Consider the following 27085-nt stretch of genomic DNA (forward strand, 5'->3'; position numbering starts at 1 on the left):
GATTTCCTCCCCCCTCAGTTCCAAAGCTGATGCTAATGTTCCATGAAATGGAAACCCTCTTTCCCATACCAAACTTAGCCACGTGTTTACTTCCCTAATTTTCTTATCCCTATGCCATTTAGCATGTGGCTCGGGCAGTAATCCAGAGATTATGACCCTCGAGCACCTGTTCTTCAATTTCCTTCCTACTGCTTGATAATCCCCAAACAGGTCCGCCTTCCTAACCTTGTTGTTTGTGCCAACATGGACCACAACAACTGGTCAGCGATGTCCTATGCCCTGGCACTGGGCAGGCAACACACAATACAAGACTCCCGATCCAGCTCGCAACGGGTACTATCTCTCCCCCAATTATAGAATCGCCTATAACAACTACTTGTCTTTTTGCTCCCCCCTCTTGAATGGCCTTCTGCATCATGGTGCCCTGGTCAGCTGGCTCATCCTGTCCACAGCCCTTTCCCTCATCCATACAGAGAGCAAAAATCTCATTCCTGTTGGACAAGGTCAAGGGCTGAGGCTCCTCCACTCCTGAACTCAGAATCCACCTACCTTCCTCATTTACAGTAACACCCGGTTGTCACTGGTCACTAACTGAATTTTAATTACATAATCTACCAGATGTGACAGCCTCCTGAAACAAAGTGTCCAGGTAACTCTCCCCCTCCTGGATGTGCCACAGTGTTTGAAGCTCAGATTCCAGATCATCAATTCTGATCCGGAGTTCTTCCAGCAACCAACACTTGCTGCAGATGTGGTCACTGCTGTTCATAATGGGATCAGCCAGCTCCCACATCATACAGCTACAGCACATCACCTGTCCAGCCATCTCTGCTTATTGAATTAATTTGTACAGGTTTATGAGTTAAATGATTTCTAGTACTTCTCTATGGTTTTATTCAACTAACCAAATAACACTAAATTTCTAGGAGAAAGTGAGGTCTGCAGATGCTGGAGATCAGAGCTGAAAATGTGTTGCTGGAACAGCGCAGCAGGTCAGGCAGCATCTAGGGATCAGGAGAATCAACGTTTTGGGCATAAGCCCTTCTTCCTGAAGAAGGGCTTATGCCCGAAACGTCGATTCTCCTGATCCCTGGATGCTGCCTGACCTGCTGCGCTGTTCCAGCAACACATTTTCAACACTAAACTTCTAATCAATCACACGATACACAAGATTAATCAATTGAAACACCTTATCTTAGCAACATGTGAGAGTCCTCTCTTTTTTGTTTAGAGGAGGAGGGCGGGGAGGAGACTCTGCACGTGTAGCGCCTCTGGATTCAACCACTGCCCAAATATATACCCAGCAGCTGTCTGCTCCTCGTGGCCTCTCCCTCTGCTGCTCCTTTAAAAACAGTTCTCACGCTCTCCCTCCCTGGCAGCCCTCTTCTCTCTGCCCTCTCTCCTTGCCACTCTGTAAAAATGGAAGCCGAAGCCCTGTGGTAAGCCCCTTTTTAAGTGGAAAAACTTACCCTTCCCGGCAGCCTTTGCTTCTCTCTGCCCTCTCTCCTCGCTGCTCTGTCAAAATGGAGCCCCGACTCCTGTGGGAAGTCCCTTTTTAAGTGGTAAAACCTGCCCTTCTCTCAATGCGCAATAACACCAGGTTCATTGAAGACATTCACCAAGGCTTCTTTGACAGCATCTTCAAAACATTTACCACTGCCTCCTTGGAGTACAAGGGCAGCAGATACATGGGATCTCCACCACTGTAAGATCAGGAAATTTACCACTGTTGCTTCAGTTCCACTAGGTCAAAATTGTGGAACTCCTAACAGCATTGCGGTTCTACCTACAGCAAATAAACTGCACCGGTTCCTGAAGGTAACATGTCATTTCCTCAAGGGCCACTAGAGATGAGCAATACCCATCTCCCATGAATGAATAATAAAGAAAAGTGATGGATTGAGCACATAACCTACTTTACTTGTCCCAATGTGGAAACCTGTCAGCTGCATGTAATGTGCAGTTCGTTGTTTCGGTTTGACTTGCAAATTATGATGTGAATGCTGGCAAATTTTATTTGTTTAATTGAGAATTCCTTTGGTCCTAAATGAATATATTGGTAGTTTTCAAAGTTGATAATTTATTCTTGTGATTAAAATGACAAGTTAGAGCTGAAATATGTGCATGATATGAGCAGGTACTTTTTCAAATGGTGCTAAATTAGAAATCAGGCTTACCATGAATGTTTGTTTAGTACTAATGAATACAAATAAATAATTTCTTCAGGCCATTTCTGCCGCAACTAAATTTTCGTGAAGTGGAATATTTTAGCATGTTTATTCTATTTAACATCAATAATGTATTGAACTTGACAAATAAATGATATGCAACCTGTTTTTTTGGTGTATTGATTTTAATACAAAAATATTCTATAAAGACGCGCTCATAGAATTTGTAATAAACTGTGCTAAGTGTAATTTAATGAATCACCAACATTTGATCTTTCAATTAGGGCTAGTCATGGCACGAGACTTTTGACAGGAGAAGAAATATTGGAAACCTATGGAAAGAAGAGAAAATGGAAACACTTCAAAACTATCAACGGGACATTTGCACGTTCAGGTATGGATGAAGACAATGGATGAAAACATGAATGTGTCTGACTAAATTGCATTTTAGGATTATTAATGTGCACTTCCTTTCAATGCTGAAGTGCTATTTTTACATTAATTATTAATTGGAGGAAAAAACACTTTCTGTTAGAGCATACAATTCTTAAATGGTGTTCAGAATGTTGATTTTATTCATCGAATTGTAAAATTTAATTAGAAATAGCACTGTACCATTGTTGTGGAAAATATGAATCTAATTAAGCAAATTCTAACACTAACAATTGCCTTTTGTTGTATGAACATATTGCATAGTTTTCCACATTTTCACTGTTTTCTTTCTCCTTTGTCAGGCAAATATCATTTCTATGATAATTATTTTGACCTGCCAGGAGCTTTGCTGTGTGCCCGGGTGGTGGATATTTTAGATCAGGTGAGTCAAATATGCTTTCTCACATGGAAAAATCCCTAGGTTGGTGGGGTTTCATATGAGAACAGATTGGGGCAAGTGGAATTGTATTCTCTCGAGTTTTGAAGAATGACAGGTGATCTCATTGGATTTATAAGATTCTTGTTGGACATGACAGGGTGGACAGAGGTCTTTCCCCTGGTTGGGAACTCCAGAACCAGGGGACATAATCTTCAGCATAAGATCATTGAAGCTTGAGATTAGGAAGAATTTCTTCATTCAGGGTGGTCAATTGTTGAAATTCTCAATCCCAGAGATCTGTGAAAGTTCAATCATTAACCATATTCAAGTTGTCAGCAATGTGTTTCTATAGATTAGGTCCCTTTTCCTTACTGTCATTAATGTGGAAAATGGCCTTGAGATGATCAGTCATGATTTGGATTGCCATGATGTGGAGGTGCCGGTATTGGACTGGGATGGACAAAATTAAAAATCTCACACAACACCAGGTTATAGTCCAACAGGTTTATTTGCAAGTACAAGCTTTCAGAGCTGTGCTGCTTCCTCAGGTAGCTGTGGAGCAAGATCATAAGACACAGAATTTACAGCAAAAGATTATAGTGTCATGCAACTGACAAGATATATTGAACAAACATAGATTGCTATTAAGTCTTTAATCTTTTAGAATGGGTTGCAGGTTTTGGTTCACTCGTATATAAATCCCAGAACTTAATTCCAGTCACATTCTCGAGATAACTTAAGGTTTATATATAAAAAACGTGACATCTCTGCTCAGGCAATGCATTAAAGGTGTGAGGTTAGAGTCTGTCTGTATCCTAAGCTTGAGCCAGACTGGTGCTATTTCCATAGTAGGATTTTATAAAAGGTTACGTGGATTGACTGCTTGCATTGACCGCCTGGAGATTGTGTGCTTTTGAACAAAATAGAATGTATCTTCAATTACAATTCTGCAAATGCATATTCACTCCATAGTCTTATAGGTGTGTGTGTGCACGTTAGAGAGAGGGAGAGAGAGAGATTGGCAGAGAGTGTGCGCGCTTGTGAATGTGTGTTTGCTTGAGTGTGCGTAAGTGTGACGGAGTATAAGTCTGTGAGAGGGTGTGTGCGTGGGGAAGAGTGTGGAGTGTGGGGTTTGGCGGTTGTTTAAAGGCAAGAAGTGGAGGCATAGGGAAGGTATTGGCGAGGTGCTCATCCTCATCGGTAATGTGTTGCAGGCTGCGAAGAACATGGCATAGTTTCTCCACTCCCTGGAAATACTGGACAAGGAAAGGTATCCTATCGGTCTCATTCTGTGTCTGTCTCCTGAGGAGGTGATTACGGTTCCTTGATGTGGCATGTCCAAACTGGCAGTCGATGAGTTGGGCATCGTATCTTGTTCTTATGAGGGTGTCCTTCAGTACCTTCAGGTGTCCATCACATTCCTCCTCATCTGAACCGATCCTGTGTGTGTGTAGGGCTTGTTCATAGGGAATGCCTGCTTTACTATATTTAGGGTGGAAGCTAGACAAGTGCAGCATTATGAGATTATCTGTGGGCTTAGTGGTAGAGTGAGGTACTGAGGTGCCCATCCTTGATGGAGATGCATCTTCCAAGAATGAGACAGATACCAAAGAGTAGTCCGTGGTAAGTCTTATGGTGTGATGAAACTTGTTCATAGAACTGTGTAGTCGTTTCAGTGACGTCTCAATTTCAGTTGATGTGGACCCTTCCAGAGGGCCACTGCCCTGAGTATGACATGTATGCTGAAATTGTCAGGAAATGTGTAAATGCCACATTCATCAGCTGCACCAAGAAGGTGACCCAAAACGTCCCTTGGTCACAGTGCAACACCATCCATGTCCTCATCAAACCAGCAGATAAAGGAGGAGCCATCATTATTCAGGATAGAATGGACTGCTGCAAGGAAGTGTACCAACAACTGAACAACCAGGAACACTACAGGAGACTACCAATTGACCTGACCAAAGAACACACCCGTGAACTAAACGGGTTGATCAAGATTTTTGATCCAGTCCTACAGAGTTCCCTACGCACTCTCATCTCTCATACCTCTTGCGTAGATGACTTCTACTGCCTCCTGAAAATACACAAAGCCAACACACCTGGACGTCCCATTGTGTTAGGCAATGGGACCCTGTGTGAGAACCTCTCTGACTATGTCGAAGGCATTGTACATGGGACCCCCAACTTCTGTTGCAACACTACAGATTTCTTACAGAAACTCAGCACCCGCAGACCAGTCAGACTGGGAACATTTCTCGTCACAATGGGCATTTCAGCACTTTACACCAGCATACCCCACGATAATGGTAACAGCTTCAGTACTCAATATCAACAACTGCCAATCTCCGAGCACCATCCTACAACTCATCCGCTTCATCCTCGACCACAACGTTTTCACCTTTGACAACCAGTTCTTCATCCAGACACACGGAACAGCCATGGGGTCCAAATTTGCACCCCAATCTGCCAATGTTTTCATGCACAAGTTTGAACAAGACTTGTTTGCTGTGCAGGACCTCCAACCAACACTTATACACTAGATATATTGACAACATTTTCTTCCTGTGGACCCATAGTGATGAGTCATTGAAATGATTACACGACTACCCTAAACATATTAAAACTTCTATCCCCTACTGACAAGCACTTTGCATACATAGGATTTGTTCAGATGAGGAGGAATGTAACGGACACCTGAAAGTGCTGAAGGACACCCTCAAACGAACAGCGTACAATGCCCAACTCATCGATCGCCAGTTCGGATGTGCCACAGTGAGAAACCGTAATTGCTTCCACAGGAGACCGACACGGGATGCAACAAATAGGGTAGCCTTCGTTGTCCAGTACTTTCAGGGAGTAGAGAAACTATGCCATGTTCTTCGCAGCCTGCAACACATCATCGATGAAGATGTGCACCTCACCAAGACCTTCCCTACACTTCCACTTCTCGCCTTTAAACAACCACCGAACCTAAACAGATCATTGTTCCCTGCCTTCAGGACAACATCAACTACAACACCATACAACCCTGTCATGGCAAACACTGCAAGACGTGTCAGAGTTTGGACATGGATACCACCATGACACGTGGAGTCACCACACACCATGTACGCGGCAGGTACTTATGACTCGGCCACTGTTGTATATCTCATATGCTGCAGGCAAGGATGCCCCAAGGCATTGTATATTGGCGAGACCAAGCAAATGTTACGACAATGGATAAATGCACACTGCGCAACAATTGCCAGACAGGGATGTTCCCTCCGCGTTGGGGAACACTTAGCGGTTGGGGGCATTCGGCCTCAGACATACGGGTAACCATCCTCCAAGGCAGACTTCAGGATACACAGCACCGCAGAGTGGCCAAGCAGAGGCTGACAGCCAAGATCGGTACCCATGGGGATGGCTGCAACCGGGGCCTTGGGTTCATGTCACATGACAGGTGACCCCACTACAGTATATGCTCTCTCTTGTGCGCGTGTGCACACACACTCCTACATAGTCTTACACTCACGCAGACCCTCTCTCATATACATGCTCTCTCTCAGACACACATGTACACCCCCCACACACTCACCCACGCACACACCAACCCTCTCACAGGCTTATACTCAGTCACGCTCACATGCAAGCACTCACTGTCACATGCACTCATGCGCACACTCACATACACACACACGCACTCTCTCTCTCCCATGCACATGCACACATTCTCTCCCCCCACCTCCCTCACATGCATGCATGCACACACATGTCTATGGGGTTAATTTGCATTTTTAGAATTGTAATTGCAGGTACACTCTATTTTGTTCAAAAGGAAAACAATCTCAAGACAGTCAATGCAAGCAGTCAATCCGTGTGACATTTCATAATTTCTGACTTTGGGAATAGCACCAGTCTGGCTCAAGATTGGGTTACAGACAGACTCTAACCTCACACCTTTAATGCATTGCCTGAGCTGAGATGTCACTTTTTTTTAAAAATAAAACCTTAAGTTATCTTGAGAATGTGACTGGACAGAATCTGGGATTTACATATTAGTAAACTGAAACCTGCAACCTAATCTAAAAGATGAAAGACTTAACAGCAATCTATGGTTGTTCAATATATTGTTTCAGTTGTTTGACTCCGATCTTTTGCTATAAATTCTGTGCCTTATGAGCCTGCTCCACAGCTACCTGATGTAGGTGCAGTATCCAAAAGCTAGTACTTCTAAACAAACCTGTTGGACTATAACCTGGTGCTGTGTGATTTTTAACTATGATTTGGATTGTCAAGGCAGACTCAATAGGCTGAGTGGCCTACTATTTCTGTGTTTCTGATTAGTGAAATTACAGCACTGAATAGCTTATTTATCACATTGTAATTTTGCTTGCTAAGTAGAATTACTTGCTCCAACTTGAATCCTCCATTATCCCTGTATGCAATATTCTTTCAGAAACAGAAACAAGTTTTATTTATAATAGATAGAGCTTTATTTGCTGTAAAGGTTAGTTCTGTTTTGTTACAGCACTCTTTCAATCAGCTGCAAAAGTAATGCTCAGTGGAAAAAATTAGGAGAATTTTTTTTCTCATCAGGAACACTCACTAACGAGTATGATTATTCATCTAAGAAATTTTATGTCACTGTTCATGTGACCCGGTGAGTCTTTGCATGGCTGATGAACCTTGATCCACATCTCTGAGTCACATTTAACAGGTGTTTGCACGGTGTGGTGAAATTAGACCATGGCTTTGAAATTGCTGGCATTCTGTTCTCCAGTTACTTTTCTGTGCTTCCTCTTGCTGACCGATGTTCTCAAAGCTTTATGTTACTCCGTACAGCAGCTTCCTCCATATTAGTTTCCTCTGATCGAAGATCTTCCACACAGACATCAGTGGTGCATTTCTTGAGGGAAACCTTCAGGGAACGCCTGAAATACTTCGCTTGTCCTCCTCTCATTTGAGTGCTTTCCTTGAGATAGATGAAGATGATTTTTTGTGGCACTCGGAACCCGGGCATCCTAAGCATGTGGCCGACCAGGTGGACTTCATTTTGGATGATCATGGCCTTGAGGCTGGTGCTATTAGCTGCTTCAGGGTTGCTGATATTAGAGCACCTGACCTCTCAGCTGATGCAGGAAATCCATCTCAAGCAGTGTTAAGGTAGCATACATACCCAGTCCAAGTTTCAGAGTCATATGGAAAAATCAGAAAGATGACTGCCTTATACAGAAGGATCTTAGTGTAAGCACACCATGTCACCATTGTTGAAGCCGATCTTTGGGTGTTTGAAGTGGTGCTCGCAGATTCGATTAAATAAGAGATGGCTTCCCAGGTAGGGGAAATATTCCACTTTTGGAAGGAGCCTCCATTATTTTATTGGGCAGATGGACTGGAATTTGATCTAGGTCAGCGAGATTAGGGTTTTGAGTCTTTTTGAGGTTGAGGCTGAGACCAATTCTTGGTATGCTTCCATGACGAGATTAAGCGAGGCTTGAAGATCATCTTCTAGCAGCATAGTGTGACGTTGTTATCCACATATTGAAGTTCCACAAAGTAGGAAATTGTCAGTTTCCTTCACCATAACAGCAATTGCGTTGCAGTTTAGGAGTTCAAAACTTTGAAGATGTTGATATTTTCTCTGTCTCAAAAAGAGTTCCATTCTTTTTCTGCACCAGTTTGAGGCCAAGACTGTTTGCTCTGTATATTGCCTTGATGGCACCAAAAACTCTGGGTGTCATGCTTGTCAGCAAACAATTATCACTCCTTAGCTTCATTAGCCCACAATTAGTCGGCCCCAAAAGTAATGTTAAGAGTAAAATACTTTCAATTTTTTTTTCATCAACATTGGAGCAAATTAAAATTTGGAATGTAAGCAGGAATAGAAAGCAACAAGATGAGCATCAGAAACAAAACTAATTGCTAGAAACATTGAGTAGGCCATGCCTGAAATATTCTGTAAGTGCTGCCTGACTGAATCGTTCCAGCATTTTGTGTTTATTTTCGATTTTGGAGTCAGGGCAGTCAGTGTTCTATGCCACTGATTACTATGACCAAAAAACTAATGCTGATCAAGTTATTTTTAAGAACAATGTGAAAATGATATAATTAAAGTGTGCTTAAGCCTAAAGTCTGAATGAATATTTTGAGTACGAGAACAGGTCAGAAGCTGGGAATTCTGCAGTAAATAACTCACCACCTGACTCTCTCCAAAGTCTGTTTACCATCGAAAAGGCACATGTTAGGAATGTGATCGGATACTCTCTACTTGCCTGGATGAGTGCAACTCCGATAACATGCAACAAGATTGTCACCATCCAGGACAAACCTGCTTGTTGGGAACCCATTGATGACCTTCAACATTTACTACTTCCATCACTGACGCAAAATGGCAGTAATATGTTCTATTGGCAGTTTTTGCTGCAACAACCCATAAGACTTCTTTCCACAACCCCAGACCTTCAGAACCTGGAAGGTCAGAGGCAGCAGAAATATGTGAATACAGCCTCCTACAAGTTCCCCAAGTAACGTACCACTTTGATTTGGAAATATTGCCTTCACTTCACGGTTGGTAGGTCAAATTCCTGGAGCTCCATTATGGGTGTACTTACACTAATATGAAATGCTGCTGTTCAAAAAGACCACATTCTGAAAAGCAATTTGGGATGAGCAATAAATGCTGGTCGAGTCAGCAACAACCACATCCCATGAATAATTAAAAGAAAGAAGTTTTCTACGCTTTCACAGCTTAATTTGTCTAAAAGTTAGAAATCACACAACACCAGGCTATAATCCAACAAGTCTATTTGGAAGCACTAGCTTTCGGAGCGCTGCTCCTTTATCAGGTGATTGTGGAGAGTAAGATAGCAAAACACAGAATTTATTCCAAAAGTTTCCAGTGTGATGTAACTGAAATTATATATTGAAAAAGACCCGAATTGTTTGTTAAGTCTCTCATCTTTTAGAATGACCATGTTGGTATCAGTTCTTTCATATGTAAATTGCAAAACTTTTTTGAAAGTTACATTCTCAAGTGCACTTTAACAATTGGTGTCATGTTGGTCCAGACAAGGTATTGAAGGTGTTAGCTCCCTGTGAGGCTGTCTGTGTCACAATGGTCAGACTGATTCTAATCTAAAAAATGGATTTTCAGAATCTTACATGGATTCATGCAGGTTTTGAGCAAAATAAAATGTAATTCTGCAAGTACAAATTCGCCCCACAAACTTATGTGTGTGCGTGTTTGTGTGGGAGGGGTTATGAGTGTCTGTGAGAGGGTGTGCATACGTGTGTGAGTTTAAAGGGGTTTAAGTCTGAGAGAGGGTGTGTGTGGGTTTGCCACCACACCTCTGCAAACTCCTCAATCGTCTTGTGCACCAACTCTATAGCAGGCACCACAACTTGAACCTAAGATGGAGTCCATACTCTCAGCCTGCACTCAGGATACAACTGTACTGTTACAGGATATTACCAAACAGACAAGGTGACAAAACTACACCACGTACATGCACATCAAGAACAAGAAACTGGAGAAACTTGGCATCACCGCCAGCAGTAGCCAAACCCACCCTGGCACCACAGTGGATAATGTTATCACCGCAGGGAAGTCAGTCGTCAACTTATCGGACCACACCCTTCAACCAGAAGAGATTGAAGTCCTGAGCAGGGGTCTCAATTTCTGCCCCACCACCAAAATGAACCCCATGGTTCTTGCAGCAGACACTGAGGAATTCATCAGACAAATGAGAGTCAGGGAATTCTCTCAAGATGCCAGTAGTGAGCCCAACAAACCTGAACAGTCATCACAGAAATCTGTAGAGGAGTGACCAAAGAAGGAGTCAACTTAGACCCACCGGAGGGCTGCTGACCTGAGCTTGACATGTATGCTCAAACCGTCAGGAAATGTATAAATGCCAGATTCATCAGTCGTACCGACAAGGTAGAGCAGAACATCACCTGATCACAACGCAACCCCATCCATCCTCTGAAAACCAATCACAACATTGTCATCAAACCAGCAGATAAAGAAGGAGCCATCATCATTTAGAATAGAACAGATTACTGCAAGGAAGTGTACCAACAACCGAGCAACCAGGAACACTACAGGCAACTACCGGCTGATCCGACCAAACAGCTGTCCCGTGAACTAAATACGTTGATCAGAACTTTGGGTCCAGTCCTTCAGAGTTCCCTACGTGCACTAATCCCATGTACTTCTCGCGTAGGCAACTTCTACTGCCTTCCAAAGATTCACAAAGCCAATACACCAGGACGTCCCATCGTGTCAGGCATTGGGACCCTGTGTGAGAACGTCTCTTGCTATGTCGAAGGCATCTTGAAACCCATTGTACAGGGGAACCCAGCTTCTGTTGCGACACTACAGATTTATTACAGAAACTCAGCACCCACAGACCAGTCGAACCGGGAACATTCCTCATCACAATGGACATTTCAGCACTCTACACCAGCATCCCCCTTAATGGTGGCATTGCTGCAACAGCCTCAGTACTCAACACCAATAACTGCCAATTTCCGAGCACCGTCCTACAATTCATCCGCTTTATTCTCGATCACAACGTCTTCACCTTTGACGGCCAGTTCTTCATCCAGACACATGGAACAGCCATGGGGACCAAATTTGCACCCCAATATGCCAACATTTTCATGCACAGGTTTGAACAAGACTTCTTCTCTACACAAGACCTACAGCCAACACTATACATCAGGTACGCTGACGACATTTCCTTCCTCTGGACCCATGGAGTGAAGTCACTGAAAAAACTACACAGTGATATCAACAAGTTTCATTCCACCATCAAACTCCCTACGGACTACTCTCTACTAACTGTCTCATTCTTGGACACATCAAGAATGGGCACCTCAGCATCACACTCTACTGCAAACCTCACGATGCTACACTTTTCCAGCTTCCGCCCGAAATATATTAAAATAGCCATCCCCAATGGACAAGTCCTGCGCATACACTGGATCTGTTCAGACGAGGAGGAACGTGATGGGCACTTGGAAGTACTCAGGGATACCCTCATAAGAACGGGGTACGATGCACAACTCATCGACCACCAGTTCCGACGTGCCACAGCAAGGAACTGTAATGACCTCCTTAGGAGACAGACATGAGCTCAATCGACAGGGTACCGTTCGCTGTTCAGTACTTTCCAGGAGCCGAAAAACTACGCCATGTTCTTCGCAGGCTGCAACACGTTATCAATGAGGAAGAGCACCTCACCAAGACTTGCCCCACATCTCCACTTCTCGCCTTTAAACAGCGGCCAACCTCAAACAGATCATTGTTCTTGGCAATACCATACAACCTTGTCTCGTAGATGCTGCAAGACATGTCAGAGTCAGCACGGATACGACCATTATGTGTGGGGGCACCTCCCACTATGTACATGGCAGGTACTTGTGCGACTCAGCCAATGTTGTCTATCTCATATGCTGCAAGCAAGGATGCCCTGAGGCATGGTACATTGGCGAGACTAAACAGAGACTACGGCAACAGATGAATGGACACTGCAGACCAATCAACAGACAGGAGTGTTCCCTCCCAGTCACAGAACACTTCATTGGTCCAGGACATTCGACCTTGGACCTTCGGGTGACCATCCTCCAAGGTGGACTTCAGGACAGGCAACAACGAAAGTGGCCATGCAGAGGCTGATAGCCAAGTTTGGTACCCATGGGGATGACCTCAACCGGGACCTTGCGTTCATGTGACACTACAGGTGACCACCATTGCACTAGACAGACACACACACACACACACACACACACACACACACACACACACACACACACACCACACACACACACACCCCTCTTTCTCACTCACTCTCTCACACACACACACACACACACACACCCCTCACTCACTCACTCTCTCACTCTCACACACACACACACACACACACACACACACACCCCCCTCTCTCATGCACTCACGCATACACTCCCACACGCACCCTCAGACGTAAACCCCTTTAAACTCTCACACATACTCACACCCTATCACTAACACTCATAAACTCCCCCAAACCACACCCCCGACACACACACAAACGCACAACTTTGTGAGGGAATTTGTACTTGCAGAATTACATTTTATTTTGCTGAAAAACTGCATGAATCCATGTAAGGTTCTGAAAATCCATTTTTTAGATTCTGAATCAGTCTGATCATTGTGATCAGGCAGCCTCACAGGGAGCTAATACCTTATCTAGACCAACATGACACCAATTGTTAAAAGTGCACTTGAGAATGTAACTTTTAAAAATGTTTTGTGATTTACATATGTAAGAAGTGATACCAACATGGTCATTCTAAAAGATGAGAGGCTTAACAAGCAATTCGGGTCTTTTTCAAAATATAATTTCAATTGCATCTCACTGGGAACTTTTGCAATAAATTTTGTGTCTTGGAATCTTACTCTCCACAATCACCTGATGAAGGAGCAGCACTCCGAAAGCTAGTGCTTCCAAATAAACCTATTGGAGTGGTGGAGATTGGTACAGTTGCAACATTTAAGAGGCATTTGGATGGGTATATGAATAGGAAGGATTTAGAGGGATATGGGCTGGGTGCTGGCAGGTGGCACTAGATTGAGTTGGTATATCTGGTCGGCATGGACGGGTTGGACCGAAGGGACTGTTTCCATGCTGTACATCTCTATGACTCAATGACTAGAATCTGGTGTTGTGTGATTTCTAACTTTGTACACCCCAGTCCAAAACCGGCATTCCAAGTCGTAATTTGTGTAAGATCTTGATTTCACTGGTCATCTGCCGGTATTGGACTGGGATGGGCAAAGTTAAAAATCACACAACACCAGGTTATAGTCCAACAGGTTTGTTTGGAATCACTAGCTTTGGAGCATTGCTCCTTTATCAGGTAGTTGTGCATAACCACCTGATGAACAAACAGTGCTTTAAAAGTTAGTGATTCCAGATAAACCTGTTGGACTATAACCTGGTGTTGTGTGATTTTTAATTTTGATTTGGTTGAGTTGAAATATAGAATGCTACAGGTTGTGTTTTAAACTTAGTTTGCAAATTAGGATCATCATATAAAGAAATTTACAGTAGTGAACTCCATATTTACGATTTCTATAAATAGGTTACTGTGAATTGTTTTCTTGGAAACGAATACTGAAGAAAACATCAACGAGGAAGTGGTTAGGTACTTTGTAACCACATTGTGGTGATGAGAATTCCTGTCTTGGGTTTAGTTCTATAAAAAAACGCTCATGGGACTTGTTGATGCTGTTAAATTGAATCAACCTAAATGAATGGCTTATTTTTATTTCCCAAAAATGCAATCCATTTCTCATCTTGATCCTCTTAGAGTTGAAAGATCTTGTCAAACTCAGTCTTGAATATGATGGAAAACATCTACAACCGTCCCACATACAAAATTCTCATTGTTCACCTGTTGAGTGAAGAAATGTCTTGCTAGGTCAAAATTTGCCATCCCCTTATCCTGTATCTTGCTAGGTTGAGATTCTTCAGGGGCAAGTAACCTCTCTGCACTCCTGAAAATGCCGATATTTTACTAAGGTCACTTATTCTTCTAAACTGCAGAGTATAGGTTTGTTCTGCACAGTCTGTTTTAATAAATAATCCTCTCATCTTGGGAATCAATCCAGTGTTCCTTTATTGTAGCCTTCTTGAAGCAAGTCTATGCTTTCTTAGGTTCAATGACAAAAACTGTGCAAGGTACTCAAGGGATGGATTCAGCAGAGCCCTGAGCAGTTGCAGCATGGATTTGCTACTCTTCCACTCCATTCCCCCTTGCATTAAAGTGCAATGTACTATCTGTGTTCTTAAATATTCTGTATTTGAGTAAGAACTTTGTATCTTGCATAAGAGCAACTAACTTTCTCTGAATGCTGATACTTAACAGTTCCCCACCCTTTTTAAGAAAGTATATTCTTCCTAACAGACTGATTAAACTGTCAATTTCTCACATTATTCTTCCATCTTCTCCATTCTCTTAACTTGTCTACATGTCACTACAAACTCTATCTTCCTTGTAACTTATTTATCCATTTATTTTTGTGTTGTTGGTAAATTAGAATATCATAGACTCAGTTTCTTAATCTAAGAAATCAGTGTAGATTATCAATCACTGTAGTCCACACACTGGTCCTTGCAGTACAATTACAACAAAATGCTCTCAAATATTTGTTGTATGCTATTTCTCTTTTGGTAAACCATGTTAACCGCCTTTATCAAACAATGATTACCTAAGTGATCAGCTATTCTATCTTCAGTAATGGATCCCAACATTTTCCTGATGTTTAATGTCAGAGTGATTGACCTGTATTCCTGCTTTGAATTTGTTTCCTTTCTTGAAGTGTCATTTGCATTTGCTACCTACTGGGATCTTTTCAAAGTGGTGGGAATTTTGGATGAACATACCAATGCTTCCACTATCAGCTACCTCATTAGAACCTTACGACGCAGGCTGTCAAGTCCAGGGAAATATTAGTCCTGTTAATTTCTCAGTTACTGTTTCTTGAGTAATATTAATAACTTCAAATAATATCAGACCATGGCTTTCTTGTAATTTATCTTATTTTATTAGACCTTGGACTAGGAAGGCAGACTCAAAGTTTTTTAACGTTCTTAGCCATTTCTTTATTTTTTATTGTCAGTCTTGCCTCTCTAAGAGATCCATGTTTACTTCATCTCTCTTTTTTGTGTACTTAATTTTTAGATCCTTGAGGTTTGAAGGATTGTTTGGAACTGTTGGATAGCTAAGTGTGATGTTGATTCAGGTCTAGTAGTGTATTTGGGAAGCAACCTACAAGTTGCTTCCTCTCACCTCCACATATTCTGTACTACAGCACTAAGCTGTGTAAGCTGATGCAGCTGTTAGTTATTTAAAATAAGTGTTCTTGTGCTGTTGTTGTTGACTATTTGTGATTGCCATTATCAACTTAAGTGCAAGTAGTATTTCTGTAATGCAATGGTTGCATTCTTATGCCAACCCTGCATTATAGAAAAAATCGCACTGTAGAAATAGCGCTTAGTGTTGCTGATGTAGTTGCATTACCAACAACACATTCTAAAAGTTCACATTTGAGAAACAGTGTCCCCAGTTCGTCAGTCGCTTTACAGTGAATTTGCATTAACGAAACATGTGCTATTGCTGACTTTTAATCATGAAAACTTTTGTGAACTACTGTTCTGGCAACAATGTTACATTTTGAAACCTTTGCCTTCATGACTGTTTTAATTTGTTATGTTGTCACTTTTGGAAGAAATTAATTTTAAGAGGCTAACTGCTAGCAATGTTGCATTTTTCTTTTTATTTATTTAAAGCGTAGGGCAGTATGATACTACAATAGAAATGGAACAGCCCTAAAACATTCCTTTGCATTTTATTCTAGGTTAAGGCAATGCATTGTTCTGTGGTATTAATACAGTAGCTACATTTTTGGCAAATATATTTCAGCATGGCTAAATGTGAGATAGCACATTTTAATAAGAAAAACAGAGATTGCATACTACTTGGAAAGTACTATTTTAGATGTGGTAAATCTGCAAACATGTAAAATAACCTGACAGTATAATAGCATAAATCACTAAAGTAGCAATACAGATTTATAACTCCGTTTACAAATAAGCAAAGTAGGCATTACAACTTGTTTTAAAGTGGTGAAATCTAAAAATGTTAAGTTGGTCTTGAATCTAATCTTGGTTAAATCAAACCCTGATTACTGTCTACAGTTCTGGTTTATAGAATGAGAAAAAGAGTTAGAGGAAGTGGAGATTGTCCAGAAATGTGATGGGTGAGTGCCAAACCAGAGGACACAGCTTAAAATTACGGGGTAGACCATTTAGGACAGAGATGAGGAGAAACTTCTTCACCCAGAGAGTGGTGTCTGTGTGGAATGCTCTTCCCCAGAGAGCAGTGGAGGCCCAGTCTCTGGATTCATTTAAGAAAGAGTTGGATAGAGCTCTCAAGGATAGTGGAATCAAGGGTTATGGAGATAAGGCAGGAACAGGATACTAATTAAGGATGATCAGCCATGATCATATTGAATGGTGGTGCAGGCTCGAAGGGCAGAATGGCCTACTCCTGCACCTTTTGTCTTATTGTCTATATACTAATGATGAAAAAAAATTCTCCTTGTTTTTGAAAAGAGAAGGCTGAGTCATTGCATTGAAGTCTTTAAAGTTATGAAGAGAGAGAATATTTTCATTTATGAGGATAAGCAATGCCAGATATCATTAATTGTCAACAAGAAGTCCACTTGCAAATTACAACGAAACTCCTTTTACCCAGGTAATGGAGAAAAATAAAATTGGCTACCACAGAGTGGGTATAGGTGTATTTAAGTGATGGCCAAGTAATTATTTATGAAAGAAGTAGCAGACTTCTGAGTAATAACAGGATGAAACTTAGATGGAGCTTAATTGCTGGCATAAACTGGTTGGCTTGTGTAACTTGTTCCTGTACAGTGTATCCTTTATAATATTTCTCACCATTACGATCAAATGATTTTAATTCTGCATATCGTTTTGGGAGATTTGCTGAACAAGCATCCAGGTGCAGAAAGCAACATTCCTTTTTTTTATATTGTGCATGAACTTTAAACCTGTTTTTCTAGTACCATAAGATAATTTAAAGAAATGACTTGTTTCTTGCTTGCAAGGGAACTTTTGAGTACAGTTAGGCTGCTAAGATTGCCAGTCAACAGGGTGATTTTCTGCTTATGGGATGTTTTAATTTTTTTCCTCTTAAGCTGTTGCTTCAGCAAGAGTTTGTCACTGTCTAGCACAGAGATGGTCCTGGCCAATGTGCAAACGTTTACAGCTTAAAACGGCCATAATCATTTAGCTTGAAAGTAACTCTGGATCAGAGGACTGACTTGTTCCATATTTTATGACTCAAAAACTCTCAAAGTAGCCAAATCTTGCTCTGGAAGCTGCATTCTATTTCGTCGTGTACCTCAGGAAAATTAAATAATTTCCAAGTTTTTATCCGATCTTTATATGATTGAATATTGGGGGTTAGTTAGCTGGATGGCTGGTTTGCAATGCAGCATGATGCCAACAGTATGGATTCAATTCTTGTACTGGCTGAGGTTACCATGAAGGAATCTCGTCCTCAACCTCTCCCCTCATTTGAGGTGTCATGATCCTCGGGTTAAACCACCAGCGTATCTCTCTCTCTCTCTCTCTCTCTCTCTCTCTGTCTCGCTCTCTCTAAGACGACTCTTTATTCTGATTTAACTGCTTCCCACGTTTGTTTGTGGCAACAACTAGTCATGTTTCATAAATTAAACACCAAATGTGAAATTTAGAATAGCATATTCTCATCTTTTGATCCTGGTACAAGTTGCAATTTCAGAAAGTGCTTTCTGGACTTCGACTATGTCAATAATAGTGTAACAAATACTTCAAATAGCTTAAATTTATAATTCAGCTTATCAACTGACAATGCCAATGTTGAATTTTCCTCAAGGGGAGTGGGGAGGGCAATGCAGGTAAGGGGACTTTTCAAGAAAACTGCCTTTTGGCCAGAAACTATAAAATAGAGGCAAGCACAAAAGGAAGCAAGGTTCAACACTGTTGTTTTTTACATTCTTCAAACTGGAGCACCAATTCTGTAGTGCCATGAACCTATATATTCTATATATCCAGAACTAAAAGTTGATGAGCTGGCAAAAATTCTTTGTTTTTTTCTTGTATTGCGCACAGAATGTTAATGCTAGCAATCCTTAACTTTTCATGTACCTTGTGCTGAATTTGGGAATAAGGTTGATGGGAACTATCTGGTAAGTCTTTCTCAGGTTGCTCTCTTCTCATTTAAACTATCAGAAATAGACCGGCACAGCAGTTCGCTGCACAATTCAGAAACATGGCCAACAACCTCTGAGGCAGTGTCATTATCAGTAGTTTCCCCAAACTGGATTTCATCCCCTTGAAAATATTACTCGAGCTTAAGTTAAGCCATTACTTTGTGCCCAAAAACATGGTCCCAAAAACTCGAATTTTGCACGTTTATGCACGGCCTATTAAATAGGTGAGTCTAAGTATTGCAGACGTGATGTAAAGAAGTTTGCATGATACAGAAGATTTATTAAACTTAACAGATGCATAAAGTCAAGTATTTAATGCATTTAATTACTGAGTATTACATTTTTTAGCTTTTGGAACAAAACAAAACCTAATTATGTTTCAGTACTGTAATTCTTTTGTCTTCCAGATAATTGATCATATGTAAATATAACCTGCACAATTACATTGATTCTAGCTGCACTTGTGCCTTTTAAAACAAAATTCTTAAAAAGCAATTGAACTGATGTGATTTGGGGTGTTTAAACCATTGCTTTCTCACAGAATAGAACTGTGAAGAAATATGAATTCTGGAAGGATGTGATTGCTTCTATAGAATACAATTACAAAGCATCTGCCTTCAAAGGTAAGTCATTATTTTGTGATTCTTAATGCAAAGTTTTTTAGAAATTTGTAGGACTCATTATTTTAGATTACCAAGTCTTGTTAAGTATTATGGAACTCATAACCCACTGTAAAATTGTCATCTAGTAATTGTAGGCAGCATGAAGCTTCATTGTTATGTCTGTTTTGGATTTTCTTCTTTTTAATCTGTATATTAGAATGTTCTTTCAGTTGTGATAATGAACATGCTGTTATGGTATGGATTTATCATTTTACAAGTTATCAAAAAAGTACTAAGAAGTTTCTTCTTCCTAGATGTTATTTAAGCATGTAACTATGGTTGTTCAAAGGAAGCAGGTTGAAGTCTGCTTTTCCACTCCATTACCAGTATGTAGCTGCTCTGCCAGAGAATCTGTAATTGTGGTCAAATGTCTACTGGCAATGTGAAGGTTTGAGGAACTTAATGTGCAATAAATTTATGCTTCTGCATTATATTCAAATTTTCTCCATTTTATTTACATCTGTCTATCATCCACTGTATCTGAATACATCTGGCTCAGAATTACTTCATTTCTGAACTAAATCACTGGTCATATGCTTCAAAATAGGTGTAAAAAGAAACCTGAATCAGTCATCAAACTGTAAACAATCATTATTTTGGTGCTAGGTGAAACTTTTAATGCCATTTTTACTTGATATTGCCTCTGTGAGCAGCATGATACGTTGTTTCTTTGAATGCATTTTTGTGGCATTAATGTCTGTAACGATGAAATTGAGACTCTTCCATGCTTGCATGTTTTTCAACATTTTCATGATATTGTTTGCATTTTAATGTTTATGAAAGATAATCAGTCTTGAGTCATTAATTTTCATACTTTAAGGAATATATGGTATAGGATCAGTCTTGTTTGTATTTATTTTCTAGTAGTTGACAGGAAATAGCTGTATAAAAAGCCATCTACGCAATGGGTGTAACTGTCCCATTACATGCCTTGAAGAAATTCCAACTCGGACTGTTCATATTTGTAATGTAAACACAGAATTAGTTTTACTTTGTTACCTCACTTTTCAATGTAGGTGAGTGCATTATGATCGTACATTCATAATCACTGATCAGCCATAACAACTTGCCCTGATACTAACCTTTATTTTAACTGCTCAGACTGGAATGACCAAACATTCTTCATCTGAATTTCTCTTGAATACTTATCAAGTTATGACCAATGAGATTTTTTTCTGTTCTGCTATGTATAGAATAAAGTAAAAAATTAGTAAATTAGATCTTTGTTTTCACCCCTCAATCACTAATCCAGTCATATTTTTAATGACAGTGATTGGCTTAACGACAAAGGAGAATTCTAGCAGAGTGAAGTAACTTATTCTCTCTTTTAAATATAACATAAACATGGTAGTAAAAGATGTTTTAATTATTAAATTACCCTCCTAGTTGTCAACCATATTGCATCTCTCTTTTAGTTAAGAAGATTTCATATACTTGATCAGATCAATTTAAACAATACAAATGCTTTCTGTTGGAAATGCCCCGCAGTAGATATTTTCAGTTGTACTCCATACTAAAGGCACTTTCTATAAATGGTCCCAGGAATCTAAGCTTGGCTGTGTGCATATAATTTCTGGTAATGTAATGTTGGTTAGGGTCAATCAGGGCACTTGCGTAACCATAATTTGCTAACTGAAATTGATGTCAGTGTCATAATTTTCTCCTCTTCAATAATGTGATGGAGCAAGTTAAACTATAAATAATATACAGTTAATTTGTTAAATGTGATACTTGGAAAGTGTTTAAACACTGAAGAGGTCAATGTTGCAATTGTTACTGGGCAGCAAATTATTTGGTGTGTTTCTCTGAAAATACAAATGTTAAGATGTCTCAGCACTCTTACAATATTAATATAAGACTAAGTCAGCATTTGTGGTACAAAGTTCTATGCAGTTTAGTTTGTCTTCATGGTCTCTACCAAAATTTAGGTCAGCTCAATCAACCTAAAACAATTATAAATTGCTGCACCTTCCTTGGAAGTTGAAGGTGTCAAATAGGAAGTAAGGAAGATGGCTTTCACAATCCACAGGGATTATCAAATCAAACTGCTGATTTTCTAAATGTCTAGCACATGGTTGTAAGCATCATTACTACAAAGTGATTACTTTCACTGGGGTATGCAATCTATCTCGTATCATTTCTATCTGCTTTGCAATCACATGATGTCTGCTCAAAAAAAGTGGCATATTAGTGAACCGATTCTTCCATGGTAGATATCACTTGGCGATCGGTATGCAATTTAGCTAGATTGGTTACTTCAATAAATAAATGTCTTTTAAATAAATATCAACATTTAAAGTAGATTTTGAATTCAAAGTTGTAGTGTCAACATCAGCAAGCTTTTTCAGTAAACTCTGTCATGCATCTGTAAATAAATTATTCTTATTTGGCATTTTCTCTAATTGTAATAGAATAGCATTTTGGTCATATGGATTTTTCTGTCAAACCTTCAATTTGGGGCCATTTCCACAATCATACATTAGAATATAAAATATTCAGCTTTTATGTTCTTTGTTTAGAGAATCATTCTGTAGAGGTTCTGTAGGCAAAAAGTTATAAGAAAATATGGCATGAGAGAAGTTAATTTTTCATTTGAATCAACTGTACTGTAGTTCTTATTGGTTACTGTTGTGTGCATATTCCTGTTTGCTATCAAGCTCATTTGCATAACCTTATTGTAGGTCTTGTGGCAATCATACCTGGTAATATCTTCACTGTTATGAACAGTGCTAAAAATTGTTTTATTGCTCAGTGAAGTTGAAAGAACACAATCTTTCGTCACTTTAAGATTGTTTGATCATTGTAGCAGTCTGTTAGTGCCAAATATTTGCTTTAAGTTTTCAGACTTATTTCAAGAGTGGATTTTATGAGGCATGCATCAAGTTATTAAAGACAGGGAGATGGGTGAGAGCTGGCAGGGAACCTGTGCAAATTTTAAACAGCTTGGAGCGGAAGTCAAATGGACAAAATGCATGAGTACTGAATAATTTGATGTATTTTGATAGTGGAGATTGGAGTCACCTTTGAACATGCGTGTGGACTAAGAGGACATACGAAAAATTGAACCAAAGGTAATATAGTCATGAAAAATATTAGGAAACGGGTAGTAGTTTTAAGTAGAATCCATTCATAATGGTTGTAGGCAGGTGAATGAGCACTTGCCCTGGGTTCAACATGATATTGAAATTGTCTACAATCTGATTTGCAACAGAGGAGGTTTTGGCAGAAGTGAATAGCAATGATTTTGCTTTTGCCAGTATTCAACTGGAGGAAATTTTGATTCATTTCTTAAAATATGAGGGCACAAATGTGGCCATGTCAGTTAGGAAAATGGACAATTTGATGTGTGTCATCTATGCTTATTGAAAATATCAAGAGATGGTGTCACTGAAAAGCAACCTGCAAATGATAGAGGAAGAATTTTTGGGAAACTGTAGAAATATGTGTGTTTGGCAAGAGGTGGAATCATTCCTGAGGGTGAGCAAGCAGCATGAAACTAGATAAGAAGGAAGTATGCCTAGTTCCCTGGATATGTCCTTGAGCTGGAATACACTTAAACATAAAGAAAACAACTGAGAGCTGTGATGATGTGAAAACCAAGCCTGATGGGCAAAGGTGAATGTGATGTTTGTCGTCAATATGATGTACCATGGAAATATCTAGAAGTAAGATGTAACATCAATATCACTTAAATTAAGAGTGGGCTAAGCTTGTGTAGATGCATGAAGTCCCAGTAAGTTGTGTAGCTGGATGACTGGCTGATCAGTCACACATTTTAAGTATTTAGATCTAACTTTAAGTTGATCTTGCCTCGTCAATAGCTTCACTTTGACCCTACCTTTACCCATCAGGCTTGGTTTTCACATCATCGCAGCTCTCAGTTGTTTTATTTATGTTTAAGTGTAAACTGAATTCTGACACTTGTAATGGAAAATATATTTATTTCAAAAACAGTCGAATAATTTAAATCTAAATAAAATTCATGTGATTAACCTGACATTTTAACTATGCCATTGGAAATATTAGGAATGCTAGATTTGTTTTGGCTCGATCACAGTAGGGAAGGTCAAAGACTTATGATCTATTCTACACCCTGGGTCCTCGTAAGTTGGACTGAATCATATCATTACAAAAGATTTGTATGCCTTGAAGAAAATCTCATGGTACCATCCAGGAACCTTTATATGGAATTAATAGCTCAGTAATGGTTTAACCCTTTTCAGGTGAGTGGTATATCTGCGATATATTTTAAAATAAAGTGGTTGTCTGGTGCTTTTAATGGATGACTTGCTGGGTCCAGGCATTAGACAATTTAAAGCGGCTGTCCATATTTTGCAATTTACGACCGAGCACGAAAAAATAATCTGACTGGATGAAGACTCTTTGTGAATACTTTCTTAATTCCTGGCAGTCACTGAGAGAGATTTATCCACTCCTCCTCTTCTTTCACCACCTCCCTCCCTCCCTCTTCCCTGAAGGTTTTGAAAAATAATCTTCAAGGTGACAAATCTTCAGATCTTAAATCTTCAGATTTAAACCAAAGGTATGTCTGTCTACAGTACCAGCATAAAAATTGGAATGATCATGTGTAGTAATTGGTAATTTCAGAATAGTGATGCATTCTGACAGAAGTGTTCCATGGCGTTGGACTTTTCTGGTTGGCATCTTTGGCCCTCCAGCTACATAATGCAATTATATGATGCAGAATATTCTGCAAGTGTAATACAGCTGTCACTTATAAATTGCAAATGCATGACTTTAACTATTCAATTGAAATTGCATACTTTGTTCTTTTGTATAAAAGAATTTAAAAATCTCGATTTAAAGAATGAAAGTTTTTTTTGTGGTAGCTCATGAAGATGATACATTTGCAACATATTTTGTACTATTACAATTCCTAGTTTGGTAAGTGAGAGAAATGACTAATATTCATCTCCACAGTTTTGCTTGAGAAAATATGTATTTTGAAACTGTTGACAGCAGCACAACTTACCTTGTTTCATCTCATCTCCTGAAACCTCACTGATGCCTTTACAAACATTATATGTAATATTTCCAAAGCACACCTGGCACATGTCCCATCTTCTACTCTGCATTAATTTCAGGTCATCCAAGCATCTACCGTCTGTGCTATAACTTGTAGGAAGGTCTGTTCCCTTGTACCTCCCTGATTGGAGGTCTACATTGGCTCACTGTCAAGCAGTGTTTTAATTTTGAAATTTTAACTCATTTTCAAATCCTGTCATACCTTTTTACCTCCCTTTAAATCCATTCATCCCAAACTCTCTGTAAGTCTGCAGTTCTTATAATGAAACTTATTCTTTTCTCTTAAGCACCTCCAATTTCATTCACTCCCTGATTGGCGGCCATGCCTTGATTGATCTGGATTGATCTAACTACACCTCTCTGCCTGCGTATGTCACTTTCCTTCTTTAAGATACTTTGTTAAACCTACCTCTTTGACCAAGCTTTATTCAATTTTCTCATCTAATATCTTCTTCTGTGGCTTGCAACCAATTTTTTTTTATATAATGCTCCTGTAAAGCAGTTTGGGAAAGATGTTAACATAAATTTAAGCTGTTGTAAAGAAAGGTGTTGGTAACACTGTTAAATGCCAAAAAGTGAAATTTGGTGAGGTCATGTTATCATTATGCAATAATTGGATAAAGAATATCAGCTATAGTTTTCTGACAGTGATTTATCCTAAAGTTTTCCTAAGTGTATTTCTATAGTCTGGTAAGTCTATGAATTTATCTTTTATAATTTTTAATTTGTGTTGCAACTTAAAATTATTTTTCAGTATCTAACTTTAGTTATGTGTAATGATCATGTGAAGTGAGATGTTAAGAACATTGTTATAAGATTGGTTATATCGTACAACTCAAAATACAGTCATGAATTCATGGTTTCATTGTTGCTTTTATGCAACCAGACGAACATGGGCTTTATGTTCGAAGAAACACTTTTTATGGCTAAACTAAACCAGAAGACCATTTTGAAGTAAAACCGCTTTCATTTGAAGCAAGTCTTTTCTATGCCTTTTTCACTTTGTGGCTTATAGTGCGTTAAGAAGAAATCATTAGAACCCCTACAATGTGGAAACAGATCCTTCAGCCCAACAAGTCCACACGGTCCCTCCCAAGAGTAACCCACTCAGACCCATTCTTCTACTCTATATTTACTCCTGACTAATGCACCTAACTTAGATATTCCTGAACACTATAGGCAATTTTGCATGGCCAATTCACCTAACTTGCACATCTTTGGATTGTGGGAGGAAACCCATACAGATGCAGAAAATGTTTCCACACAGACAAGGCTGGGAATTGAACCCAGGTCCCTGGCGCTGTGAGACAGCAGTGCTAACCACTGAGCCACCATGCCGCCCATGGAAAAAGTCGCATTCAAAGAATGTAAGAAGCTTAAGTACATATTATTTTAGAATTAAGTTCTGCATTTTGTTTTGTGTAATTTTATAAGACAAGCCTAGGCTTCACGATTTAATATAGTGATAAAGTTTGTTTCTTATAAATTTGACCATTTTCTTTGTAAAAAGCAGGATAGTGCTGAATTTTCTAAGCGATTTATTTTCTTTTAGTTAAATAAAAAATGGCTCCTTCAAATAAAATATGAGGCGCTTTGGAACCCTCCAGAACACTTCTGTGTATCAAATAAACATGATATGATATTAATCATTAGGGTGTGATACTACAGATCCTATTAAATCTGTGCCTCCTAATTTTCATTAAAGCCACTTGGAACTCAGAGATACCACTGACCATCTAGAGGAGAAGTAACTAGTAAAAGTTAATAAGCTGGTAAAAGCAATGTCAGATGCTGGAGATCTGAAACTAAAAACAAAGTTGTTGGTAGTCCAAACTGACTCCTCTTTGTAACCCCAAGGAGTATGTTTCTGTTTTTACTTTAGTTAATAAGCTGGTATTGTTGAGTGAACAGATTGATCCACTGCCTATTGTATGTATCAGTTTTGTGCACTAAGTCTGATAAAGTTAATAAAGATTTGGAGATGCCGTGTTGGATTGGGATGTGCAAAGTTAAAAATCACACAACACCAGGTTATAGTCCTACAGGTTTATTTGGGAGCGTTGCTCCTTCAGCAGGTGATTGTGGAATATAAGATTCTAAGACACCTTACAATTTCATACTCCACAACCACCTGATGAAGGAGCAGTGCTCCAAAAGCTAGTGGTTCCAATTAGTCCTGTTGGACTATAACCTGGTGTTGTGTGCTTTTAAACTTAATAAGTTCTGTGAAACTTGTAAAAACATACTTTCATCTGGAATTGTTTCATAACTACACACGATCAGAGACTTTTAGATTGGCTTTCTCAACTCACTGTATAATTATAATTAATTTAAGTCTAAGAATTAAAATTAAATTCAACAAGCTTCACTATGATAGCCAGAGAATTTTGTTTTTAGTAATTTTATTGACATGGATAATGGCAGCAGAACAAACATGGTTCTTAAAAACACAATTATATGCAAAAAATCTCATTATTTTGACCGGTTTTAGGTTCGTTGTTTTATTTCGAAATGTCTTTAATCAAGTTCTTTTGTCTTTTAATCACATGGAAGCCACTATAAATTTAGTTCCATCATCCATTTT

General features: G+C 39.5%; 1 protein-coding gene across 7 annotated transcripts in view; it reads left to right on the plus strand.

Moving 5' to 3' along the window:
- The window catches only part of nt5dc1 (5'-nucleotidase domain containing 1), a 568470-nt gene that overhangs the window by 44808 nt on the left and 496577 nt on the right, over positions 1–27085 (plus strand). For all 7 annotated transcript variants that reach the window (XR_015753733.1, XR_015753734.1, XR_015753737.1 and 4 more), the window contains exons 4-6: positions 2453–2562; positions 2903–2982; positions 19335–19416. Coding sequence is in view for 4 of the 7 variants with exons in the window: in XM_087981159.1 (XP_087837285.1) it covers positions 2453–2562; positions 2903–2982; positions 19335–19416 (272 nt within the window). In the remaining 3 variants the exon portion in view is untranslated. The remainder of the gene's footprint in view (positions 1–2452; positions 2563–2902; positions 2983–19334; positions 19417–27085) is intronic.

The sequence above is a fragment of the Chiloscyllium plagiosum genome, unplaced genomic scaffold (genome assembly GCF_037043375.1).
Source record: "Chiloscyllium plagiosum isolate Xiang-an unplaced genomic scaffold, Cpla_swu_hap1 HiC_scaffold_3, whole genome shotgun sequence".
Classification (NCBI taxonomy): Eukaryota; Metazoa; Chordata; class Chondrichthyes; order Orectolobiformes; family Hemiscylliidae; genus Chiloscyllium; species Chiloscyllium plagiosum.